Source organism: Chrysemys picta, chromosome 2 (genome assembly GCF_011386835.1).
Source record: "Chrysemys picta bellii isolate R12L10 chromosome 2, ASM1138683v2, whole genome shotgun sequence".
Taxonomy (NCBI): Eukaryota; Metazoa; Chordata; order Testudines; family Emydidae; genus Chrysemys; species Chrysemys picta.
The window spans coordinates 93,232,656-93,260,516 of NC_088792.1; the positions used below are offsets into that span (position 1 = coordinate 93,232,656).

At 40.0% G+C, this 27,861-nt stretch overlaps 1 protein-coding gene across 2 annotated transcripts; it reads right to left on the bottom strand.

Annotated features, from left to right (window-relative positions):
• On the bottom strand, positions 1-27,799 carry HERPUD2 (HERPUD family member 2). Of its 2 annotated transcripts, XM_065583772.1 has the most exons (9): positions 27,641-27,799; positions 27,068-27,418; positions 18,906-18,983; positions 13,987-14,100; positions 10,906-11,063; positions 4,536-4,658; positions 2,916-3,239; positions 1,398-1,515; positions 1-935 (listed from the first exon to the last, which is right to left on the bottom strand). In XM_065583772.1, the coding sequence occupies exons 2-9, from the start codon at positions 27,212-27,214 to the stop codon at positions 774-776; spliced, it is 1,224 nt and encodes a 407-aa protein (XP_065439844.1). In that variant the 5' UTR covers positions 27,215-27,418; positions 27,641-27,799; the 3' UTR covers positions 1-773. The 2 variants fall into 2 exon arrangements, with proteins under 2 accessions (XP_065439844.1, XP_065439845.1); XM_065583773.1 differs by lacking the exon at positions 1,398-1,515.
• Between the last annotated feature and the right edge of the window lie 62 nt (positions 27,800-27,861).

Genomic DNA, 27,861 nt, shown 5'->3' on the forward strand with positions numbered 1-27,861 from the left:
TTACTGTAACTTGGTTTTTATTAAAAAAACTAATTACATATGTCTATTTTCCAGTACATCTTTTTTTAAAAAGTACTGTATGTATCAAACATTGATGATGTACTTGATCACTGTTAATTTTCTTTGAAGAGCTGTCTAAAAGAGAAAATCACCCCAAAATTTATTGAAACTGGCTATATAGCCTCAAGATATTTAAACTTTCTAGCTTCTTACATGAGAGGCTTAGTACTTTATAGCACAAGAAAAAAACATACCATTAGCAGGTAATATTTTGTCTGAATAGAATTATTTTGGGGATGCCATAAACACAAAACTCAGACGAGGATTTATATAGTGTTTAAGACTATTAGGAAGACTCACAGTTAAGTTAAATTTACCAGGAGGATATATCTCATTTTTAAAAGGTTTTTTGTTGTTGACATTTATACTTTTAACAGCTCTTCAAAGGAATAATCGTGCACACAACCTACAAACTTCTTGTCTCAGTGTAATTTACAACTAAAATTAAAATAAAACATGGAAGACCGGTATCTTTACATTTAATTCTTCTTTAGAAAAAAGAAGAACTTAAAAAAAAATGTAGTAATCCACTTGTGCTTAAAATATTCATATGCATGAGAAAGCCAAAAGGGAAAAATACACATTTTTGTACACCATGATCAAAAAGTTAATATAAATCTTTTGAAATTGCACTGTATTTAAAATGCCCCCTAGATTCAGCTCCCTCTTCTATGTACAGCTTCTTATGCTGCCTGGCACAGTTCCTCTTGAGCCTAATTGCCAACCTGTGGAGGTCCTTCAGGGATGAGCGATGTGAAGAAGGTGGTGATGAAGGACCAAGCTGAAGCCATGAATCCAGGATGCTGCTCTGTACTGCCATCTTCACCTGCATCTTCTCCACTGTCTTCATCAATCCCATCATCCATAAGACGCTCCTTTTAAAACAGAAATTGTCTAAATGGTTTAATTGCTTTAATAAAGAGGCAGAATATATTAATGGAAATATTTTCCTACATAAAGTAACCCTATTAACAGGGCAACTCCCTGTGAAGGATCTAGTCGCATAAACATAATACCCATTCAACAGTGGAGTAAGTCTAAGTAGCAGTTCTCTATTAAATATTACAGACAAAGATGAAGGCAGTATTGATCTGGTTTTTCATAATAAGGCTTTAGCTTTTTGTTTTTAAATGTTTAATGATTAATTTCCCTTCTGTCCATCCCACCTATTAAGGTTACTTTTTTTTGTGTGTGTGTAAAAAAGAGAAGTGCATTTCCATCGTCATTCCCTTCCGATTCAAGCTGAATTTTGTACTACTATTCAGTTACAAATACAGATTATTTGAAAGAGAGAGAATACTGGAAAATATGAAACATCCAAGCTGACATTCACCTACCATCTCCTCAAGGTCAGGGTTATTTACATTTTGTCCATCAGGGTTCACTTCTGCATTGTTATTGGCTGCCTGTTGCTGGCCTCCCTCTTGCCTAAAGGGGAACCATCCAGCTTGGTGTCTATGTAATAAAATGAACAATTAAAAGCCTTGTCTCTCTAAATTGTAAAGCTGCTTATGAAATTTCTACAACGGGAAAATAACTGTTATCTACATGTCCAAGTCTCATTAAACTTACTTGCAGATGAAGAACAGATAATCCATTCTTCATCTTGATTGGACTGTTGGGGAAATACTGGAGTCTGAGAATTATTTCTAAGTAACAAAACTAACTGAAGAGATCCCTGTTAACCCAAATATAGAATAAAATGCTTCTTAGAACAGCTAATACCTATATTATTTTAAGTCAACACTGAAAAATTCTGCTCACCGTAAGTTTTTTCCCCTACTTGCCTGTCACCCCCCCCCCGCCCCGCCCCCAAAAAAACCCCACACATTTTATTGATGTCAGTGATCATGGTAATGTGCAAGTGAATATTTTGTTCCTGAGCTACTCAGTTTTAATGATGTTTCTGACAGGCAGTTTTAAGTCGGTAGCACAATCAACCATATTTTAAGTTGAATATGAAAATGCAAAAATCTTAAATGCAGATCTTCTCAAATTTAATTCCTTAAAAATTATCTCTTGAAAGTAGCCCAAGATGAAAGTGCTACGTAATCATTAAGTATTTCTGGCACTTTCCACTTCCATCCAGATCACACTAGGCGCCTTCACCCTGGCTGAGATGGTATTTTTAAATTCACTAAACCTCAGTGTCATTGTTAATGAATTTTGGTAGCAAAAGGCAGTAGCTTCAGTTTTTTTTGTTTTTGGTTTTGGTTTTTTTAAAGGGGGCGTATGGTAAATCTTTCCTTTTCTGATATCTATAAAGCCCCTGAATGTTGAATTCTGGAGTGTCTCCACGGAGCCCATACAAGTTACTGGGAACATTCAGTAAGTATATCTGTGCTTAATACAAAATTGAGTTCAGCTTTACAGTTCACCTTTAAGATCCCCAATCAGTAACAATATGTAATTTACGTCAATGCAAACAAATGCTTCTGAAATCAATCGAATTAAATTCAATTCTTCCTTCACTCACCTCTTAAGTTCTGTTTCCATAATTCTATGTTTTCCCTGCAACAGTTAATAAGTTGACATCACCAATATCTAAAAAGCAGCATGTTTTAGGTGTGATGCCCATCAGTTTTTACAGGGGAAAAGGGAATCCAGAACTCAAGAATTCTATATTTTGAGACTACATCTGAACATCTGTTTGAAAGCCGAGTTTCTGTATGTGCCCTGTTAATGATCATCATTAATTCTTCCCTTTTACAAATTCTTTGGAGTTCACCTTTACGTTGGAATTCTGTAAAGTGATCCAATTTCACACCTTTAAAAGTTAGCTTATAATTATAGTCATACACCGATAATCATGTATCTAAACTACAGCTATTCATAAATGAATATTTTTTACTCACAAATAAACCAGTAGCATGGCTCCCATTACCATGACAAACCGACTGAAGGAAGAATAAAAGTATACAATGCTGAGGAGAATAGCTGCTCTAGAAAATGTGTACATCCAGTCTAACCAGTCTCGATTGAAGTCCTCCTCATTCACTACTGGACCTCCTTGTGCATTCATTTGAACATTCTGGTTTACAGGCCTGTTCTCCTGTGCTGCTACGTTTGGCACTGCTGGGGGCTCATTTGCAGGAACATGCTCTGAATTTACAGGCTGCGCGACGGCTGATCTGACTGGCTCAGTGCTGGATGTTGCCTGGGCTGAAACTGCAGCTTGACTGAAATTTAAAAATATGTTTTCTGAAAAGCCAGCTTTGTATCAGAAGTAATAATATTTAAACCCAAGCTTCCTTACAACTCTTTTGTACAGAGAAAAATGCCAGTTGAAGCACCTAGGAAACTTGAGATCTTAAATACAAGTATATAAAATATACACAAACTTCACAGGTATTGTGTGATAAAGAAGAAATTCCTCTTCTTTCTATAGTACCTCTGGACAGACATGTGGCAGCTCTCACTCATCTTTTCCCTCCTCCATTTTATACCAAATATATACATTATTCTGCAACAAGTTTAGATGCATAACAAGCAAAAAAATCCCCAAATTAATTCAACTAAATTTTCCCTCTTCCACCAGAAGAGATGCACAGGATTAGTTTAAGTAAAAGCTCTTTACTTTTTGAGTAAAACATCGAAGTTTGGAAAATAACATGAAATTTCAACTTTAAGAACCATTTTGTTATCAGGTAATAAGTATGTCTTCTCCGGGGTCTCAGATGATTGTGAGATCTAGCACAGAATCAAAGTTGCAGTATCTGGACACCACAAGGTGAAAATAGGGAAGGTTTGGCCTCTATTATAACCCTCTTCTCAGCTGAGGACACGGTTTCTTCTGGACAAAGACTATGCCCACTCCATGCATCCAGTAGCAAAGATGATTAGAGTGACAAGTGGCATTACCTCTCAGTCAGCAGTTGTGTGCTGTCCCCATAATGTTCCCAGCCCCACTGCCAACTGAATAAGGTGGAAGAGAGGAGCAGATCTACCTCTGGGACCAAAATTCTCATCCAGAATGATGCACTGACATTCAACAGGGCTACTTCCCTTGCTTTTTGGCTTAAAACCAATGGAATCCATTTTATTTGGCATGGGAGATTTTTTTCTGGTCTTGCTAACCTCAACTCGAAAATACAATTTTGTAATAATTGTGATTTGAGCCTATTACTAGCTAACCCCATCTTGCAGAAGTGTTGCCTGGGCAGGTACAAGAGCCCAATGAGTCTAATGTTTGTATCACAACAATTCCAGTGGTGAATGTTAATAAAGATACTTTCAAACAGAAGAATTCCACTCTCAATCATAAAACTTTAAAAGGAATACATTTTTAGAAGCAGGCTAAGTAATTTTTAATTTAATAGCCAAATTAAGTTAAGTATAAAATAGTAAAACCAGACAAAAAAAGAAAAGAGGCAAGGCACAGAAATGTCAGTCACACAAACAGCAGCTATCTAGTTTTTTTTATGGCAGGTTGTTATCGCAGCAGTTGCACTAGGACGATACATGAAGTAACTTACTATTGCATGTAGTACTGACGTGCATACATTTGTTGCCACCATATCATCTGTAATGGGCTGAATGCAGGGTACATTGAAAATCCAGTAGAAACACCTTGACCTGGAAACTGGGTGCCTATGTTGCTACAGGGAATTAAAAGCAAAAAACCCACTCAGACCATGGCTATTAATAATTACAAATACACTTATTATTGTAAAATATAGATTACACTGAGCACTTTTTTCTTCATGTACTCCATGAGAATTCAATATCAATAAAATTGTAAAGACATCCTTTGGATAAATACCTGATCCATCACACAAACAGTATTATTGTGCAAAATGAAGAGCTCTTTGTCAGAGATAAAAGGTCATCACAATTATGTGATCAATCCTCATTTGAATGTACCAACATTATTTCCATTCTAAAAAACATTTGTTGCATCTAGAAGCTCTATCATTAACTACATCTGACTAATGGGTTTGTGGCCAAATAATCATTACTAATTATTTCATTATTAGAAGACAAACTTCTTAAAATCAGAGCTCTGATCAAACAGTGTGTATATATTATAGGGAGGGATTAACTGCACTAGAAGACTTCACATGTTCAGAACCCACTACTACAGGCATTTCAAGGAACTATCAGTGTTTAAGGCCAGAAAGGACTACCAGATCATATATCCTGAGCTCCATCACATCACAGGCCACCAACACCATGTGCACACTAAACCCAACAACTGAAACTAGACCAACGTATTACAGCCTACAGAAGACTGTTACGTGCCACAGGCAGAAAACAAGAGGGACTGAGGTGCGTGAATATCCAAGGCCCCGGCAATGGCAGGGAATTGATTAAAATGTACTTTAACTCTATTATAACTTTCGCTTTGGAAGCAATGATAGAAATATCATGATTCACAACCACAAAATCAGCAAGGATTGACTGGGTATAGAAAACAAGCTACCCTCTCACCCCTAGAGGTGGCCCCTTTGCATCCTGGTTGCAAGACGCTGGAAGAACATTGTGGGTAACCTTACTGTAACACAGCTCATGCAGTCTGGTTTGTGGATAAAAGAACTTTGTGCCATAGGGAACCTTCCCCATGCATTAAATTCACATGCAAAAAATAAAGAAACTCCTACATGGAAGCTGAAGGAAGTGAAAAGTATTTTATATCTCACAGGTCACACAGTATGTTTTGGGACAATTCCCAATTCTTCCCAAAAAACTCTGGGGTTTCTTATGGCATCTTTCAATGGATTTCTCAGCATAAAGCAATAGTTTTTAAAAGTTTATTCATACTGCAGTTAGCAACAGTAGCAAATGCTGCAAATATACAGCAGGCTACAATTCTGTCCTGGGTAGATTACTGGCTGGAAAAGTGTTACCAAGAGATCCCACTGAGGAATGAGAGGAAGGAGAAGTAGAAGCTATCAATATTTTTGAAGGAATTTTTCATCTTTGCCCAAAGCACTCAAGAAAGAAGAGAGATGATCATATTATGAAAATGTACAGAGTGGGATTTCAAAAGGAGACGCCAAGTGGGATGAGTTTGGCATAGCGAATGAACTTGGGACAGTATCATTACTTCACCCTTCTTGCTCCTGAGTTGAACCCCTGGATATCAGTGCTACCTTGGTATTATGCTGAGACAATTTGTAGGAGCGTAGCAAGTCCCTTTTTAAAAATATTTGGTATAGCTTAGTTTTCTTTTAGTTGTGCTCCACTCTCCAGTAACAAGCTCTGAATTTACTCTAGCAAGTTCTTCATTTTTGTGACCTGCAGCACATTCCAAAACACCAAGCTTGTTTACAGTTGTTAAAAAAAAAAAATATTTTTTCCTCTCCCACAGTGATGCTGCTTGGAATGCTTGGAAGTGGTGTTTGGAATTTGTGACTCCACTTCATACCGCACTTGAAAATTTGTGACACGGTCTTAAAAAAAAAAAAAAAAACCTACTTCCTCTCCCTTCAGAGTGAAGTAACAGAAAAAGAAGCTAGTCATAGTTAAACCAAAACTACGGGAGACTTTAATAATACAGTGTCCTAAGCTATTTCTGCTTCTCTTACACCAAAACAATTTGCATGCTTTATTATTAATTACTGGAGACTACGTTTCCTGAGAGGCAAGACGCACTTTAATACTTAATAATGTCAAACTCTGAGGCCCATTGAGTTTCTCATTTTCTATCACTCAGAGAAATCTTGGCTTCAGAGAAGCACTCTGTGATGCTAACTTGTCAAGCTATATTTGATTTACTTGGAAAACTCAACAGATGCTAGTACAAAAATAAGTACACAGCCAACACATTTGAAAGCTATCAACAGGGACATTTGGGGAAATACAGGGGCAATGCTTAGAACTCAATTAAATACATTGCATGGCAGAGTGGAAAAACAATATTTAACCAAAAAACTGACAGTCCCTCCCAAGTAAAGAATTGGTGCACTCTCTCTGGGAGGGAGAGGGAAAGAGGGAGCATGAGCAGCTTCCACTTTTTCCTCAGAATAGAAGGGAAAAGAGGCAGGAAGCAGAGTAGTCCAGGAGTTTGGAAGCCATGGAAGAGCAGGAAAGCAGAGCAGAACAAGCTAGAACTACCTCTGCTGCTATTCCCACAGCAGAGGAAAAGCAAGCAGAACAGAGACAGCCAAAGAAGAATGGAGCTGTCTGAGGCCAAGGAGCACCAGCATGTCCAAGAGTGACCGCAGCCTCAGAACATTCGTCCAAAGAGACGAGAAGCCCAATATTTCTTAAGTGGTTGAGGGTGGGAAGAGAGCCCAGAATTCACTAATTTGGAGGGACCCAGGTTTAAATTTTGAATGTAAAGGAGAAACCCAAAATGTACTAAATGAGCTATGTACGGGAATAAGGTTTTGGAAAAGGTGTATTTTTTGCAGGGGAGAATAAGATTAGTGCATAGAGGAATAGCATTGTTGATTTACTGGTGCGGGAATGAATATGTGGCAATAGGCATACCTTTGGTGGGGAAATGGCACAGGTAGTTTTTACTCTGGCAAGTAGGCTGAGTCTTAGGATATGATAACATCAAATATTTTTCGATCCCTGTGTAACTCTTTTATTCAGAACATGGTATCTGGTTAAGAATGGTTTTAGAAGGTTAATTATGTTTTGCAAATACCCACTATACTATCTTCCTAATATTTCATTTTGTTTGAAGTAATTGGTGAGCAGCAATGGTTGTCCTGGATATAAGGGCGTTCTACAGCAGAGCTGCTAAACTTGTTTTGTGGAGACTGCTGAATTATTTATTATCCATAGGTTAGGGCCATATACCAGCCTCAACAGGTTAATTTCAAAGTGGCAATGGAAGGTTAGCACAAACAGTATGTGACCCTTATACAGCAACTCAATTTTTAGTTAACTAACTACTATATTCAGTATTATTAATTGAAGTAAAATGGTAGAGAGCATTTATCTGCCTTCTGTTTATTCAACCATATGCACATGCAAATCCGTGCCTAAAGTTATTTGGCAATGTGATTCCTGCTGCTGTCACTCGTCTTCAGAGCTCAAACCTCACTGGAGTAAACTGGTTCAGTTCACAACTTGCAGAGCTGTTTCAGACTAAAACAGCAATGCACCAGGTCATTTTTACACTTTGCAGAGTCTGAGCATCATGAAGGCCAGTTACATACATCATACTAGCAAGGAGTTTGACAATCCTGTTCTTCAGTGGGAGTGCACATCTATATAATATCCTTTGGCTCAAGTTTATGGGGTTCCACTGCCTCCCCCACACACCATTTCATCTCCTACATTATTCAGCCAAGCTGTCTCCTACCCAAACAGGAAGCAAAACCACCTCCCTACTGTTGTCACTGTCACCTCTAATCTTCTAACGTGCTTAGATATCAAAATGACAGAAACTTAAAATTAATTCCTCTGGTCCTTTTGTATATATTCTATATTTTGCTTTTTTTGGGGGGGGGGGGGGGGATATTCTGTACAAGATGGGAGTTCTCCCATCATATAAAATCCCTAGAAACCAGGAAAGCAAGTTGCAAAGGGAGAGGATGCAAGATGTGTGACTTTGTTTACACATTCCTGACCTAACCTCAAAAAACACTTTGAAAAAGCCACACCCCAACCTAAACTTACTCACATTATCTGGGGGTTTATCTACATAGCCCTATACTTCAGACTACAGGAGTGCAAACTGCAGCACACACCCACTGTAATTGCCCCATGTTTACATCAGCACCATTAACATGGGGCAGTTACAGCACAGCACGTAGGTGTATGGGGGGGAAACGCTGCAACTCACATCCCTGTAGTCCAAACTGCAGCACAGTGCGGACATAGCCTAAGTGATTATTTTCTGTGGGAAGAATTTGGACTTCTTAGTAAGTTTTGTAAGAGGTTGCACATGTCCTACTATGATAAGCATCAAAACGCATTTTATTTCTAAGTTGGATTTCCTTGGCCTGTCTATCTGAAAGATGATCACTGTGTTGTCCAGGTAGTTTGTGTCTGCATAGTTTAGACAATATTTTGCTCCACTGCAAAATCCTCCTCCATTCAAGATACCAGTCTCATTTTAGGTAAGCAACAGTTCAGAAATCCTAAAATTTATTACAAAAGGATTATGTTGGAAAAGTGTACTGGGTACTCTTATTTTGAAAGATATGTTGTTCCATTTACCGAAACCAGTTGTTTTGAATTATTAAAAAGCAATACAACTATTTTATTGACAATTTATTTTGTGACTACATAGCCATAGAAATAAGGGATTATAGGTGAGAGGACCTAACCTAATAGTAACTGGTCCTTGATAACATGCTACTGCTATATGTACATAGTTATCTATGCTGATGACTCAGATCTCCCTCTTCACTCTCCTGTCCAAACTAACATCTCTTATCTTCCTGACACGAATATAAGCTGATGCTTGGCATCCACAAAGGGATGGAACAGAGCTTTTAACCTCTCATCTTCCTCAGTCCCTCCTCCCTCAGTCACTGTGGACATCATCATCCTCCCTGTCATTCAAAACCGTAATCAATGCACAGTCTTAGACTCTGCTCTCTCTAGGGAAAAAAAACAAAGGGGCTAATGGCTGCAAATTAACCCAAGTCATTAAGAGGGCTGCTGTCTACACAAAGACAGCAGATAGGATTGGTACTGGCATGAAATAATCACTCAGCGATTAGTGAGTCTGGTGTCTAGCAACCCACAGCTAAAGATTTTTTAAAAAAATATGGATCAACCTGACAATGTTCCATTAAATTATTCTCTAGAGAAAACATCAAATAACTTTTTACAGTTCACTTTAACTGACCCTTAGCCATGCCTCTAGGTGTTAACATACCAAGCCTACTTTTCTATAATAGTGCATTCCAAGTCACCTAGACTTTGGTATAAGGACTTTAGAGTCAGTCTGCAGGTGAGAGGGACAAATGGTCTAGTTCATTTATTTAGATTGCACTCTGGTGAAATGTTTATGACCTGTATGGCAAGTTCATGTGAAAAGCTGAATTTATCCAACCTTCCCCCAGACACCTCCTCCCACCCCAAAAAAAAAGATTTATAAGAAAAGCCCCTATATATGATGAACATACCACAGGTTACCTTGAGAATGAGCTTATTACTCTACATTGAGCAGTTTCCCTGACAGTCAACCTAGCCTCACCCAGTTTCCTCAAAAGACAAGTGTGTCACTATTTACCCAAGGAATAAGTGTTCACAGTGCAACATAATACATAAATTTTCCTACCATATTACAAAGCAGATTTTTTTCTTCCTAGCAGAACCTGAAGGTAGTCTATCAGGTTATGTTGCACACCATTACAAGACAGCCTCTTATATCTGTTATCCAGGATATCCATGAATTACTACTACAGTTCAATCCAATGTGGACTAGGAGCCAAGTGTCAAACTGCTTCTCTGTACGTGTGTATGCCATAAAAAATTCAGAGTCAACATTGTTCTTGTATGAATTTAATGTTAGCTAATCTTGTTGATTAAAATAAAAGCGATAAGGAAAAAAACATCAGCTGATGCTTAGTGGATTTATTTGCTTGTGTTTCAACCACAAATGGGGATATCAGTCACACCACCCAAAAGTAAGAGAGCATCAGCAGAAGAGGCAAAGTGTACGAGGGTAGGACAGAAAAGAAAACAGTATGGAAGGCAGCATTGATAATGCTTACTCAGGGACTTACTCTTAGATAATCAAAGATATATAAAGATTGATTACAGGAATTTTAAAAATCATGATATTAATTACAAGTCATTCCATCATAGACTATGGAGTAACCAGAATTTCAACTAAAAACCTAAAAAATGAAAAGGAGATATCTACAGCAAAAATACATATTTTAAACAGCGCTATGCCACGATGTTGAGGATTACTTCAAATTCACTTACCCTTGCATTAAATATGGGAATTGGTGGCTTTGCACAGGATTGCTTTGTGCTTGTGGAAGGTTACGATGCCTCACTCCATCTGAGCTAGAGTTTATAGATGTAGATAAAGATTCTTGGCTTGTGGGTGATGGAGTTGTTGATCCAGAATGTTCTGAATTCTTAAAATAAAATAGTTTCCTTTAATATTTTCACCACACTTATAGAGGGACTCAATATTTCTATATAAGCATTAAAGGCATGTTCTTAAGTGTGCTGTCTAAAGTCCCATTAAATTATATATGGTGTGGACATATGCAACAAGAAACTTTTGTTTTAAAAAAGGCGCTATTAGTGCGCCAGATTTTCCAAAGAAGCATGCAACTGCCCATCCAGGCATAGAAGTAGGAAGCCAGGTTTGCAAAAATGCTCAGCACCCAGCAGCTCCCACAGAAAAAAATCTAAATGGGAGATGTTGGGTAACGAGCTCTTTTTTTGGTCTGGCTCATAATAAATCAGCACTTAACGATTCTAATCAAATGTTTAACAGTGAACTGAGATACTAATGGACATCACTAACAGAAGTTGTTGTTGGTGTCTCTCATTGTTCTTAAACAATTGCACAACCCAGTTTCGCAGGTCATGCCTGTCCTTTAAGTGCCCCCTGCTGGCTTAGCATGGCACTGTAGGCGTTCCCTGCCTCAATTTCCTTCCTTCAGACACCTCAGTAACTCCACACAAAGACACCAGTCAGTTCTGGCATAGGCGGCGGGTATAATAGGCCAGTGGAGCACTGATGCTGACACAGGATGCCCAGTTGCAGATTTGGCGGGGGAAGTTTTTGCTTTTATTATGTCCCATGCAGGTTCCAGGGCAGCTGAGAAAGCAGTATATGCTATTCAGCTTCCTGGGTTCATCAATACTCTCCCTGGACTCCAGATAGATCGTTGATGAACCCAGGAAGCTGAGTAACACATACTGCCTCCTCAGCCACCCCGAAATCTGATTGGGGCATATCAAAGGCTCAGGTTCTTCTTCGGGAGGAGATGCTGCGGCTTTTCCCGGGTAGCTTAGGGTCTGGAGAAGGGAAGGGGAGGCATGGCCCAGCTGGCCAGAGGCTCCTCCAGGCAAGTGGGGGGCTCCTCCAGCCAAGAGGGGGTGCGCTCAGCCCATAGCTTCTCCAGCTGAGGGGGGATACTTGGGGCTCCTCTGGGTGGAGGGAGGGAGGCTCAATGCTCCTGTTGCAGGCCGGGGGGGGGGGGGGAGGAGAAGGAGGAGGAGGAGATATCAGGGCTCCACTCTGGGGGCTGGGTGGAAGGGGCGGAGCCAGGGGCTAGCTTCCCCCAAGGGGGGCTCCACCTGCCACCCATGAGTTCTAGAGATGTGGCTTAGCCCTCTGGCCAAGTCACAAACAAATGTAAACCCTTCTGGGGTATCAAAAGTCCAAATGAAGAGTCCCAACAAATAAGATTCTTCTACCCTTTGGGGGCTTCTCTTCAGCCTGCCCCCTGGGCTCTAGTTCCCAGACCCTTCCTGGGCTACTTCTGAAAGACCTTCTGGCTCTATGATAGAGCACTTGGCCCCCAAGTTCCCTGGAGTACGCAATCTTCCACAGATGCTGGCTCAGAGCCTTCCACAGGAGCCTGCCTGCCTGCTCCCTGTGATTCTACACCAGAGTGATCTCTGTGTCCTCTTATGAGGCCCAGCTGTCCATTAAGCTATCACCTGACCCCTTATTCCTGCCCTCTTAGGTTGGGAAGCAGCTAATTAATTATGCCACAGATGCAGTTGACCCAAGTCTCCCTCCAAAGGGTCAGGACAGCCAGTCACCCTGACACACCCGGAAATGAAGATCAGAATGCAGGGTGGCAAAGTTTCTAGTATAGCCAGAATTATAGTATAGCTAGAATTTGTCTAATAAATACATTATTATATTAGCTTTCATAAACCCCAACTCCTAATATTAGCTTTTAAAGTATAGTGTTTAAATATTAGAAAAATCCATTCAAACTAAACTAGCTCTGAAGAACAGAAATTAGAACAAGGTCAACATGCCACAGATATCAGCATGGGAACAAACATCTATACAAGCCCATCTGCCCGCGACAAAAAGCATGCAAGAGATAGTTTTACCTACTAGAGTGACAACTGAAGAACGGAAGAAAAAGAATGATGGATAAAGTCCATCTGCTTTCTGATGGATGCTTTTTCTACTAGATTAGGAATCTGGCACTGTGTACTAACATGATTTAAAATAATTACTCTGCAGACATGCATACCAGTAGTTTATAATGCAAAGCAATAAGAGTGGAAGCCAATTATTTCAAAAACTATAATATAAATGTAGACTTTTTGAAAAGAAATATTTATAAAATCCCTCTGAATAATTCATTGTATTCAAGTATTGCCCAGAGATTGGCTTAAGCTCTTCAGCTACATGGGCAAGTCCCAATCTGTATGCTGTCTAGTGCAGGTGTGTCAAAGAGGGGACAAACTTGGCCTTCCAGTGAGGTGAGAATAACTAAGACAGCTGGTCACTGCCAAAGTGTTGTTTTTGCTTACTGACAGTCAACCAACAGAACACAGGTAACATGTGCACATGTCCCAGCTAACCCTCAACAGCCTCCTGGAAAAGAGTCACATTCCCACCTAAGGAGAGGAGGCTCACCACAATGAAGGAAAAGAAGACTCTTAGAACCATTTTTACCTGCTATTATATCACAGCCAAATACAGTAAAGAAAACTCCCACTTTCAGGCTCCAGGGAAGAAGGATTTTTAAATATAAAAACACATAGCAGTTTTGAAGTCACAAATGTCATCTTCTAATGAAGACTACAGAGATTTTAGAATTGTTACAGTTACCAGAACAGGGTTCATATGTTTTTTCTATTACAATTTTAATATTTGAAGCACTGCCCTTGAATACCCAAGTTTAATTGTACAAAATAGACAGTTTACATAAGGTTGTTTTTACACCACATTTTGCACTTTCATTGTATTGTTTTACAATCAGGTTTTAAAAACTAATGGTAAGTGCTGACGAAAAAGACCATGATCAAATGAGAAAAATCTCCACTCCATATCTCAAAAAAACCCAAACTCACTGAGCTGTTGCCAGATGTCGATGCTCCATGACACACAGAACTGGTGCTTGGTTTTGGAGAACTTGGGGGGGTCCGTGAAGTACATACTAGATGAACCATATGATATTCATCTTGCTAAAATTAAAGAAATTAAAAAGAATTTAAACAACAGTATTTGGGAAGTTTCTAGGTTAAATGGGATTAAAAACCTACTTTCAAAGTAAACACAATTAATAAGGCAGCATGATGCAAAATTTAGTAGACATACACGTCTAAAACTTAAGCCCACTATGACAGAGTTCCACGTTTTGGATAAAGTATTTTCTTACCAATTCACTATATCACTATGCACAATAGCGTACGTTCTGGCATATAAATTTCTCTTGGCCCTGCCTCTAGAAGTGCAGCATGGTACAATGGGTATGATACCACACTAGAAACAGGAGACCGCATTTTGTTTTAGCTTTGCCACTAACTCATGGTGACAAGTCATTTACTGTTCTGTGCCTTAGTTTTCCCATCTGTGAAATAGAAAATATACTCTTAAGTGGCTCTGAGATGTGTAATGAGTGCTAAGTATAATTATTGCAGTCAAACAATAAATACTCAGTACTTACCGTATATACTCATTCATTAGCCCGTTCATTTATAAGCCGACCCCCCCAAGATGGTTAGGTAAAAAAAAAAAAAAAAAAAAAAAAACTGTATGACCCTTTCATAAGCCGACCCTATATTTCAGGGGTTGGCAAACTTTGGCTACTGGCCCGTTAGGCTAAGCCTCTAGCGGGCCTGGACGTTTTGTTTACCTCGAGCGTTCACAGGCACGGAGCCCCTCAGCTCCCAGTGGCCGCGGTTCGCCGTTCCCAGCCAATGGGAGCTGCGGGAAGTGGCAAACCGCAGCCACTGGGAGCTGAGGGGCTCCGTGCCTGTGAATGCTTCAGGTAAACAAAACCCCAATGTATTCAATTCAATAGAGTTTAAAATCATCAAATTTTGGTGTAGACCCGTTTATAAGCTGACTCCCGCTCTTTGATGCATCACTTTTTTACCAAAAATACTCAGCTTATGAACGAGTATATATGGTACGTAGAATTGTTCAAAGTGATGTACAAACCTTAGTTCTGACCCACATGAGATACAGAAAGTATCTCCATTTTTATTTGGAGAAACTGAGGAAAAGAGCTATAGTGACTTGCCCAAAACCATGAGTCACTGGCAGAGTCAGACTTGGAAATCAACAGTTTTTGATTTGTACATCGAGTTGGATTCTCCAAGAATATGCTGTTTCTCAAACAGGGATGTGATAAAGACTGCTCAATTTGCAGGTATCTATTTTATTCCATAGGAAAAAACCCACTAGAAATAAATAGCTTCAATGGATATGGCCATAGCTATTTCAGGTGTGCTGTGACTATATTCAAATTGCACTGTGGGGCTCTCAGTAATCACTTACAGGAGCCTGCCTCGATTCTGAAGTCATGCTGCAGCGCACTCCCTGGCACAAATAAAATGTGCAGTTATTACAATAGTTATCAGGATAAGTTTAGAAGTATTTTATTGTTTAGACAAGGCTAAAGCTTAGAACACTAACCCTAAATAGCCAGATTTAATTCTTCAAAACAGACAACAGAAAGGTTGCTTTTACACCACATTCTCCATTCCCACTTTTTCTTTTTTCAAAATCAAGCAAACATAGCCACCCTGATGCTAAATCCCAACAAACGCTACTCCTGCTCTAGAGAGACAAGGTTGGTGAGATACTATCTTTTACTGGATCAACTGCTGTGGGTGGGGGAGACAAGCTTTCGACCTTACACCAAGTTATTTTTGACCTGAAGGAGAGCTCTGTGTAAGCTTGAAAGCTTGTGTCCCTCACCCACAGAAGTTAGTCCAATAAAAGTTATTACCTCACTCACCTTGTCTAATATCCTGGGACTGACAGCTACACCACCACTGCATACTCCCACTCTAGTCAACTCCATTTCTAGTCCCAGGCTCCTCTCTTGCTTCCACTCCCTAGTTGGTACCTTCCTTCCTCCGCTATTCAGATTTGTCTCATTCAAAGAGCAGTGGAATTTGACCAATTTAAAAAATAATCTCCACATTGACTAATAAGGTTCCTCCCATACAGCTGCAACTTACAGAATGCTTGACATTATAGAATGTTCTTTCAAGCTTAGTATCTGAGTGGCACTGACCAATAGCACTGCCATCACGTGTTATGGCTATACACACATGTACACAGGTTTTCAGTGCACATGCTCACGGAGTTCCTAGACATCTCAACATGTGTGTAAGTACTATTTTAGACAACACTCCATGTCAAGAGAGCAAAATGTCAGAGACAAAAATTTCAGTAGATATTCATCAAATCCTTAGCTGATATCAGAACAGATGGCTAGTCGGACAAAGTACTAGAAACCATGAGCTAAAGATTCTTTTCTTCAAAATCTAAAGCAATTGATGGCACATTTGGGAAGGAGGATATGGTGAACAAAAAAGAATATTTCACTTCCCTTCTATAACAGTTTATTTCCCTTCCTTCCCCTCGCATTACAATCTTTTCTTAATTAGACTGATAAAAATGCCCCCAACTCAGTTCTGGGGTCATACAGGGATGAAAAATTCTTTAAGTAAAACAATTTGATGTACAGTAGCTGAAAATCATTATGAAAACATTTGTAGAATCAGACAGGTCCCGGGGTGAGCGGGATTTATTTATATGGGCTCTTCCTCCAGCAGATAAGCATGGCTTGAATTTGTGTATCAGAAAACAGGATATATAAACAGGCCAACTCATCTATGCTTACCACAAAAATCCATAAGCCATGGAGCTACTGTAGCTTTTCAGGGAATGGAAAGAACTGTATTTTTCTAAACTGATTCAGGCCTTTAGTTGTTACTAGTCAGCAATCACAGAAAATGAAGTGTTTGCACAAAACGTAGATGCTAAATATTTTATGAAACAAGAAAAAAAAAAATAGAAGAGAAGATTTATTGCCAGTAAAAATAATTCCACAAACGGTTTCCACTAACTCTAGTCATAATCTACTTAAGTTTGGTGGTATTTGATCAGATACAAGTGATGTGTACATTTCAAAATTTCCTTAATCAGGAGAGGAACAACACTATGAAGCTGTTGAGATTTGTTTAAATTATATTAATAAATATCCGTTTGGAAAAAATTTCTATTTGTCAATAGATATTTCACCTTAAAGCCATGCTAATGATCATATCTCCAGTATTTCAGGATTCTGACACCATGTTACCCAAGCTTCCTCATGGTTTTCCATCTCATCTTCAAGTAATGACATCACACTGATTTAAAGGTTTAACAACTGAACACACATTATTTGACTAGTCATTGACTAGTCTTTGTATTTTTTTTTGTTTTTTAATTTTTTTGTAATTTTTTTTTAAGCCAGCTTCAAACCGACTGAGTGGCTCTTCGGTAGCATTTTCACAGCGCTTCTCATCAAGGAATTTGACAAATGAGGTAAGCATTATTATCCCTATCTGTCAGACACAAACTGTTTTTCTGCATACCAGGTATGCGCTTTTAAACTGCAAGGGTTGATAAATACATTGGTTTCAATACTTTAAAGAATTCCAGGAACAGAAGTTAGTTCTTTCTCACTGATGTTCAGGTATTACATATTAAATGGTGTGCATGTTTTTATTGCACAGCAGTGTATTTCTTTATCCCGACAAAATAGCTTCAGGTGAAATCTTTACTGCTTTCTATGCAGCCTAACCTCAGCAATGAGACTAAACTAAATGCATTATGGTTTCTACCACAGGCAAAATTCAGAGATTTTATTTAGAATTCCTGGTACAAAATAATCTCTCCAGCAAATCATTTTTCTAAATGCACTAATCCTACACTATTCTCATTTGATCAAGTTCCTCCTGCCTGGTGGTACTGACCCAGGCTATTCTCTCCAGACCAAGAACTACACATTTTCTATGTTTAGATATTAAGTACTAAGACACACTATGTTTTCTCTCTTTGAGGCCTGAGTTCAAATTCAGTTTAGCAAGAGGAGCCTAAAATTAAACTAGTAAAACTAAATCAATCTGTAAGGTGAACCAGCAAAGGGAAAAAAAAAAAAGGTGCACCAACCAAATTGCACTGTTACCTCGATATAACGCGACCCGATATAATATGAATTCGGATATAAAGCGGTAAAGCAGTGCTCCGGGGGGGGGGGGGGGGGGCGGGCTGCGCACTCCGGTGGATCAAAGCAAGTTCAATACAAGTAACACAGTAAGATTTTTTGGCTCCTGAGGACAGTGTTATATCAAGGTAGAGGTGTAGTACTATCAAGCCGTCACAAGCAAAACATAGCCAGCAGCAGTTAAAAATGTTTAAAGGTTAATACCAGGATAGGAGTCAGGATACTATGCAGAACACATTTCTACGTATGAACTGCCATTCACTACCATCAATTTAAACAAAGAACTCCCATTTTTGTCCAAGAGTTCTGCTGTGGATTGAGGGAAGCATATGACCCTATAAATATAACTGTTTTCAGATCAATACAAAACTCAGCATTGTAGTGAACATATGCAGGATCCATGCTTCAAAGCTGCCACAATTAAACTTAGGTCATCACCCAACAGTGAAGTTAGCACGTGGGGCAGCTGTCAAAACCAGTCATTCTATTCCTCATGCTACTAGCTAAGAATTAATGCAAAATATTCTACCCTCTCCCACCAAACCTCTCTCGGTCCTTCAAAAAACTCTACTCCCCTGCAGAGGGACATGAACTTTCAAATTAGTTTTCCTGAACACATTTAGACTACATGTCTAATAAGATGCTCAATCTCAATATAAGAATGAAAAGTTGGAAGTTAAACAACAATGCAAATTTAGTGTCCTATTTCCCCCACACAATGGTTTTGCTTAAAATATCATATGGTGTTGATGTAAAGCTTACTTTTCTGAGAATATCTTTCAGCTGCAGATGATCAGGAAGCAGTCTGCCAGAATACACCAGTCTCTGATCCTTTGTAGACTACGAGATAGGACAAAGAGAGGAATTTAGCTTTTTTCCAGCTGTACAGATTTACGGCTGGAAACAACATTTGTAGATGAAAAAAAAAAAAATCCCTTGCAAATTCCCACCACCTACTGTTAGTCTGCAAAACACATTTCAGTGGTTTTGTAATTTCAACTGTTATGGAAAATTGCTGACAGTGCATAACAAAAGGTGGGGGGATCCAGGTGTGGGATGAGAGGGTTCTGTGTTGGTCAATCTGAGTGCGGGTGGCTCAGTGGGGGATCTGGGTGTGGGGGGAGATCTGGATGCACAGGGGCTTGTTGGGGGTTCCTCTAGGTGCAATGGTAATGGAACTCTGCAGGAGGGTCCAGGTGAAAGTGGGTCGGGCTCAGCAGGGGGGTCTGGGTGTGGGGTGGATAGAGCTCAGCAGTGGGGGATCCAGGTGCAGTTGGTTGGGGATTGGGGTGGCTCGTCGGGGTGGTCCAGGTGCAGGGGGAGTGAGGCTCATCGTGGGGTTCTGAGTGCAAGGGGGTGAGGCTCAGCAAGAGGGTCTGGATATGAGGGGGTCAGGATGCACAGGGGTTGGGTGGATGGGAGAGCAGCTCCCTCTACAAGGATCCTTCCCCCTGCAGCTGAGAAGCGATGGGTGCAGAAAGCATGGGAGTGGGGGGGGGGGGGGAGTTTGCAGAGTTTCCTACAGCTGGGGGAGAAATCTGGGGGTGGGTCTGACACAGCCCCAGATGCCGTGCAGGTGAAGAGGGAGTCCCAAACTCCCCAGCCCAGCTGGAACTAGCAGATGAGTCTGGTGCAGGGTAGGAGCCACCAGCCAGGTCTTCCCCAGTCCCGCGTCCTTCCCCACAGTGATTTCTCTCTCTGCCAGCTGCCCTGGGCACCCGAAACATACTGCTGGGGATGGTCGCATGACCCCTCTTGTGGCTTCCCTTTGTTTCCCTGTCAGAAAGTTATTTTTCTGCAGGGAAACAAAGAAATCTGTGGGGGACAAATTCTGCGCATGTGCAGAATTTCCCCAGGAGTAGAAAGTATATGTGGGAGACCAAGTTACGCTACTACAGCACCCAATGTGATTTTTATATGTCACCACTGGTATCAGGCACTTTATGCAGAAAAGGACCCCTTTGGTTTTACCTTTGCTGGTCAGATTAAAGTGTTTTAACTAAATTACGAAATCATGCTATAGCCTTGGTGAAGTTCACAGTATGGTTCCATTTATAAAGGCAAAATGTAAGTAGTTTTAACAGTTTCAGGATACCACTAGATCCCTGAACAGCTTTCTAGTTTAAATGGGTCCTGAAGCCTTATCTACAGTGGGAATTTTTTTTTAAAAAAAAGTTCCCCACCTTTGCTAACGTCACTTGAACAAGCAAGCACAAGCAACATTAAGAATCCTGGGGTAAAAAAAGATTATAACTGGCAAAGTTTTTCAGCACACCTAATATGCTCCACATCAATATGGAGCAAGTGTTGCTGACATGATGCTTGATGTAAACCACCACCCAAACCCCTAATTTAGACGAGAGCTAACATTTGTTCAACTGAACCTGTTATCAGTGTACACATTGCTTAAGATTCTGCATTCCTTTTCCCCTTCTCTTAATATGCAGCTAAGTATGCAGTCTCATATAAGTCACTATTCAGGACCAAAGATCTTGCTGAGATCCAGATTTCTAATGCAAAATATTTTTTTAACATCCTTTGAGACCATCTTTGTATGCCTCAGTGCAGCAGAAGGCAATACACACATTTTTTTTGCAATCACCTTTATAGGCTCCCCTGTAATTTAGCAAGCTGTACTCCGGACACTACACTGGTACAGATTTTTCTTCTGGAAAAAGCCACATCACTACAAACATTTAGAACAATACTGGGCAAAGAATTAGAAAATGTACTGTAGTGTAGAGACTTGCCCTAGATTACCTAAAAAAGTTTCCTTCCAACTCCAATTTCTGATGTACCACATTCAATACAGTCACACTAGAAAGTCATAGCAACATATCAAATATAAGCTGCCTCAAAAAAAGAAACCCATCAGTGACAGAGAAGGAAGGCAAAGTTTACTGCAGGAGATATGGGTGGAGAACATCAGACATAAATGCACAAAACTAGTTTTGTCCTAGCAACCAAAAGGTGGAAACTGTACTGAAAAATAGTGACAAAACAAGTCCTAAGTGCCATCTTCACATTGTAAGAGTCCACTTTAGACAGAAGACAGTAAGTTATACTGCCCCATTGGTTATTGGCAAGTGTGGGCAACTTTTTCTGTATTGTAGCACACTGACTACATTCTTTCCACATTTCACTGCTAGGACTAATTTCTGTTAAGAAAACATTCATAATTTGTAAGTTTTTACTCTCCATGCTTAGTGCCCTTGGCTTTGACCCATCTTATTTAATTAACATTGTTTTGAATAGAGCTGAAAGGTGTTTGTTATATAAGAACTTCATTGAACATAGCATCCTATTGTTATAAAACCTCGGCTTTCAACATCACAGAAACAAGCATCACAGGAATAGAGTTAACTATCGCAGCAAAGATAGTACTAAAGACCATATTTTTGTACTTACAACAAGATTTAAAAGTTCTTTGGAAACATAGACAAAAATCATATCACAAGAAAAATGCCACAGAGGATTTCTGAAGAATCCAGAGGGCTTACCTCATAAGATTATAATGCAAGATTAAAAAAAGAAGTTTGACCTAAGTATACAGTATATAGCGCGGGGGGGGGGGGGGGGGGAGCTGAAATCCCTTAAAATGAATAGGAAGCCAGTACACGTTGCTTTCTGGTTTTTTTCTATGAGGTAGTCTCCTGCATGGTCAAATACAGGTGCCCTGCTTTGGTAACTTTATATAAGAAGTTCTAATACATGAAAAATTGTTTTACATCATCTAGTTACCAACTGCCTGCTCAAAAGCTATATAATTAACAAACAATAATTCTCTGGCATAATCCTTAAACTGAGTAGATTCTTGAGAACAAAACACCTAGAATATTTCTTGTCTAGTAAAAATCCAATAAATCCCCTTGCACAAACTTAAACATGTAACTGCACTTCTAATTAGCCTATGCCAGTAAAAAACATTTACATCTTGAGAATGACATGAATATTTGCTAATCTAAAGTCTCTAGTTCAGTAATTCCTAGTGTGGTTTATGCCTTTCCAGTCTTGCGTCTCCAAAAGACATGCAAATTTTTTGCTGAGTTTATTTATACTAACAAAAGTAATATCTGGAGCACTACTACAGAGCTCAATTTCTCAATACTACTGTCTACTTTATATAAGAAGTAACCTACAGCAAAACCATTTCTGCACTATATGGTCAGAGTTATTTATGGCTAAGAGTAAATACAATTCTGAGGATAGCATCTCTACAGAATTTGGTAATGGACTCAGTTTCCTAAAGGAAATTCCTCTGTTTCTCGTCAAGCATCTCTCTTTGGTAGGTGGTAGAAATTCAAGTTTTTGACACAAGTATGGTTTCTCCCATCCCATTTTTCCACTGAAATTTAAATAAAGTCCTTCAAATGTGACTATTAAGAAAATATGGTCATCAATCTAATTTAAGCTTTGCCCATGTGCTCATAATTCATTTACCATCAGAAAAAAGGTTAATTCACTAAAAACTACATTAACGTGAAGTTAAGGTTGTTAACATCCATTCCTAAATAAACACTAAAAAGAAGATGGCAAGATTTCAACCTTCGAAATAACCTTTTTCCATACACAAGGTATCAATATTCATAAATACAAAAGAATAGATGCATGCACTGTAATGGTTTGAACCTAGGATCTACCATACTAGAATCACCTTTTGAAAACACAACTCAGTTTTTTTCCAAAGTATTTACACCTACAAGTAAACTTATCCCTTGGGGAAGTTGTGATTCAAGTGACTTGTCTATAAAAACTGCACTAGTTTAAATCGGTTTAAAATGTACAAACACAAATCAATTTAATCCTCACTTAAATCCATTTATCTTAATTCAGTGAATTAACAATGCAGTCTAGACAGATTTTAGAAATGATTTAACTGGTTTAAGAGCATTTACATTAAGAGTTTGCACTGATTTAACTGGGGCCTTTTTATAATAACATAAATTAGTACAACTGTTCTAATACAGACAATGCCTGAGTCTTCAGAATTCTGGGGTCCTTTGCATCATAACTGGGTTACTGACAATCTCTTGCTCTTAGCTTCCCATTATGTTACCACATGAAAAAATACCCAAAAGTTAAAACATGGATTAGAAATGATATATTAAACTTATGACAAGAGGCAACACTCTTGATTGTGAATCAATGTTGGTTAGTCTCACATTTGTTACTTTTATTTTGTAATACTAATTTTATAAATAAAAATTCTTTCAATGGCTGGTAAATCTAAGGAGGGGATAAAACATTTATCATTTTTAATATGCCATAAATAAGTATGACTTGACTAATGGTATAACAATGATCTACGAGGGTCATATAAAACAGCTTGAAACGTTTATAATCAGTAAGTGATGGCAATTGATTTCTCCCTTCCATCACTAATTGAAATTGAGAGAGGAAAATGTTATGCCTATATGCAGCACTTGTGAACTAGTGCATCTTTTGTTGGCATTTTAACAAATAAATTATTTTATTTCTAAATCTTGTTTCTCAAACTTCTACAGTCACTAAAGTCCGACAAAACAGTGTAAAGCATTTTTCTTTTAAAAAGTTTTAGTAGTGCAAAATTTAAATTGGACTTGGAAAAAAAAATGAATTTCCAGAACTCATTAGTAAATTACACCTTTCCAAGCCTACATATAGCTAAGATAAGTTTGCCAGTTTTACCCAACTTTTATTAGAGGGGAGGGGAGGAGAAAACTTCTAAAACCGAAATACTTTCCATACTGTTTTATAGGACACCAGATTTTTTTTTTTTAAAAAGGCTCCTTTAATCTGTGACCATCAATCACAACCTAAAACATATGCAGTAAATCCCACTCCAACTGACACTTGAACTTGCTGAATTAGTTAACAGTAACTGTATATGAGGTACAATGAAATTCTCAACACAAAAAAGCAAAACTGATTAAATTAGCATTCTCCCCATCCTCTTCAACCCAGCATGGAAACATATTTAATAGGTCAGGTAAAATTAAGGCCTGGTCTACACCTAAAACTTAGGTTGACCTAGATACCTCACTCAGGGTATAAAAAAAATCATCAAAGCCCTGAGATGTAGCTAAGCCAACCTAAGCCACAATGTAAACGCTGCTAGGTTGACAGAATTCTTTCATTAACCTAGCTGCTGCATCTTGAGGCGGTGGACTTACTACAGAGACAGAAAAAGCCCTTTCATCCCTGTGGTAAGGCCGGGTCTACACTTAAAAATTAGATTGACCTAGCTATGTCATTCAGGGCTGTGAAAAATTTCACACCTTGAGCACCATCGTCAGGTCAGCCTAACCCCTGGTGGTGTATATGTGGTAAGGTTGATGGAAAGATTCTTCCGTCAACCTAGCTATACCACCTCTCGGAGAGGTGGATTATCTACATCGACAGAAAAACCTCTTCTGTGGATGTAGAAAGTGTCTACATTTCGGGCAGGTCTACACTACAGCAGCGATCGATCTACCGGCGGCTGATTTAGCAGGTCTAGTAAAGACCCACTGAATCGACTGCAGATCACTCTCCAGTCGATCCCTGTACGCTACCTCCGATGAGAAGAGTAAGGTAAGTTGACGGGAGATTTTCTCCTGTCAACCTCCCGCGGTGTATACTCCACAGTAACTCAACCTAAGGTACGTCGACTCCAACTGTGCTGTTCACTTAAGAGTGCTACAATGGCATAGCTGCCGCTGTAAGTAGACAAAGCCTAAGTCTCCTGGTAACCAGAGACCCATTGAGAAGGAATTTATTACTCAACTGGAGTAAGTGTTTTTCACTAATCTGCTCAGTTCCCTGAAAAAGTAATGATGCAATGCATATAAATTCTCTTACGCATTAGAGTTGTTTCCTAAAGACTGATTCAAGTCTCTGCCTATGTCAGATCCGGGGAAGATGTGTATTCACACACCAGTTCAACAAATTTTAGGAAAGTGTTTTCTATTGATGAAAAAGTTGTAACCAATTGAAGGAGTTTGTTCATTTCCTTTACAATGGACATGCTCCTTTCATACATAGTATAATTAATAGATAAATTGACAAGTTTTGCCCTCAGGGTATTTACTATTCCAGCAGATGTCAGTGTAGCTTTATCAGTTACAATATAATCATGTTGTAAGCTAGATAAAAAATGATCTGCACGCCTGACAAAGCATACACAACAGTTCTATTTTCCTTCCAACTTTAATTCCTTCTTTAAAAATATAGACCCTCTTTTCAAAGATGAAACTACAACAATTTTACCACTAAAGCACAATCCTACAATTGCACTTTTTGAAGGAGACTGATAAAGCAGCTGACCATTTTATTACACTAGCTCTATGCTAGCCATTTGCAATACAAACTGATCCTTTGTTCTATTCTTTTTTAAGTATTACAGTAGCACCCAGATGCTCCAATCAAGCCTAGGCTCCCACTGTTCTGGTGCTATACAAAGATAAAATAAAACTGTTCGTGCCTCAGATAATCTATATGTTTCATAGATTCAGAGTTTAAGGCCAGAAGGGACCATCAGATCATCTAGTCTGACCTCCTATATATAACAGGCCCTTAAATTTCACCCAGTACTGAATCCTTTAATTGGTGTTTACTAAAGCATCCAGTCTTGATCCGAAATCATCAAGACATAGAGAATCCACCACTTCCCTTTGTAGTTTGTTCACACATTTAATCATCCTCACTTAAAAAAATGTATGCCTTATTTCTAATTTGAATTTGTCTGGTTCTTCTTATGTTTTTCTCTGCTAGATAAAAGAGCCCTTCAGTACCCTGTACTTTTTCCACAGGAAAATACTTATACAGTGTAATCAACTCACCTCTCAATGTGTTCTTAGAGAACCAAATACACTACTTCCTGCACATTTTAAATGGCAATTGAATAGCAAACAAGAATTATTCTTGATGTATTAAGAATGCACTTAATATATTTGAACCATTAATTTTTGTTTTTTTCCTTAGCCCCAGGGGTGCTACAGTTCTTTTAATGTGCAAATTTGGAATCGAACAAAGTTTCAAGTTCTTTCAATTTGCAAGTCACAAAATTTCTTCAGAAGACAGCGATAATTAATTTTTAGTGTTAATAAAAATGGAAAGCATTATATCAGGACAACCAACATCCACTTTTGTCCCAAAAGTATTTGCAAGAACTGAGAACACAGCAATGCCCTTCAGTGTTAGGAAGAGCTAATTTCTAAACCAAGGTTGGAGGAGAGAAGTTGGGCCATTATGCTCTTTTTAAGCATTATCTTCACATTGTTTAAGCATTCCTGCAGCCCATCCCTTCCATAAGTATATTATATGGTTTGTGAAACTTAGCGGTGACCCCTCCCCCCCAAAAAAACCCTCAGGGGCCTTCCATTTACAGAAGTTTAGCCAAAAACATCTACCGCTCCAGTTAGCCTAGAGATGCCCAATTTTAGTTACTTAGCACATTAGCAAACTATTAATACACAGCAACAGAGGGTCCTGTGGCACCTTTGAGACTAACAGAAGTATTGGGAGCATAAGCTTTCGTGGGTAAGAACCTCACTTCTTCAGATGCAAGATGTACTTGCATCTGAAGAAGTGAGGTTCTTACCCACGAAAGCTTATGCTCCCAATACTTCTGTTAGTCTCAAAGGTGCCACAGGACCCTCTGTTGCTTTTTACAGATTCAGACTAACACGGCTTCCCCTCTGATATTAATACACAATATTTATTAAAACAATTACACCCTTCAAGCCAGATGTACTGTGCCCTACTTAGACTATGCAAAAGGAAAAAAGATACTGATTATGCTTCCTGTTTCCCCAAAACAAAGACAACTGCAAACTTTACTTGGCTTGCACATCAAGGACAATGGGGCCCTGATCACGGCCCCTAGAAGTCGCTGCAATACCCACAGTACCGGGGCAGGCAGTATGGCCCTGGGCAGGCTGCTACGAGGCAAGGCAGCGACTTACCGGCTTACTGGGGTAGACTTTGGAGAGGTGAGTTTTCAGCGTGCCCACGGTCCAGTCCAGGAAGCAACTGATGGTCTGGTCGGTGTATTTCTGGTTGGGCGCTTTGATGATGAGGGTCACCGGGTGACCCACCAGGCTTTGGTCCATGCTGCTCGCACGGGCTCGCTCTCCCCGCGAGGGGCGAAGCCGCTGAAGCTCGACGGCCGGGGCGGGAGGATCAGTGTCCGGGGACGAGTTTGACAAGGAGGCTTCGGCCGCCCATCCCCGCGGTCTCGGTGGGAGCCGCCCCTACAGTACAGGGAGGGGGGAAGTAGGCGGGACCCCGCCGAGCCACGCCAGGGCGGTGTCCGCCTGCGGAGGGGGGGAGAGAGGCGAGTTAGGGGCGTCACACACCGATCCCCCCCACGCAACAAGGGCCGCGACCCCCCTCCCAGGCTCCCCCCGGGGCCGGTAACCAGGGCAGGGGGCAGATCCCAGCGCTCGGGAGAGGCCTGGTCACGCTCAGCGACCCCCGGGCGCGGCCTGCATCCCCCTCCCCGCAAACAGCAGCGACGGGCCCCGACCCGCCCGTACCGAGCCCGGCCGCGCGCTCCCGAGAACCCGGCTCAGCCCGTCCGGGAGCTGTTCCGCTGGCGTAAAATGGAGACCGGAAGTGGTTCGCCTCCCTCCGCCTGCGGCGCCCCATGCGCGGCGCCAGGGGGCGCTAGGGGCGGCGAACTGAGCATGCGCACGCACCCCCCCCCTACCCAGCAGAGACCGCTGCATTCCCCCAGCTCCGGGCCTGTTCTTGGCCA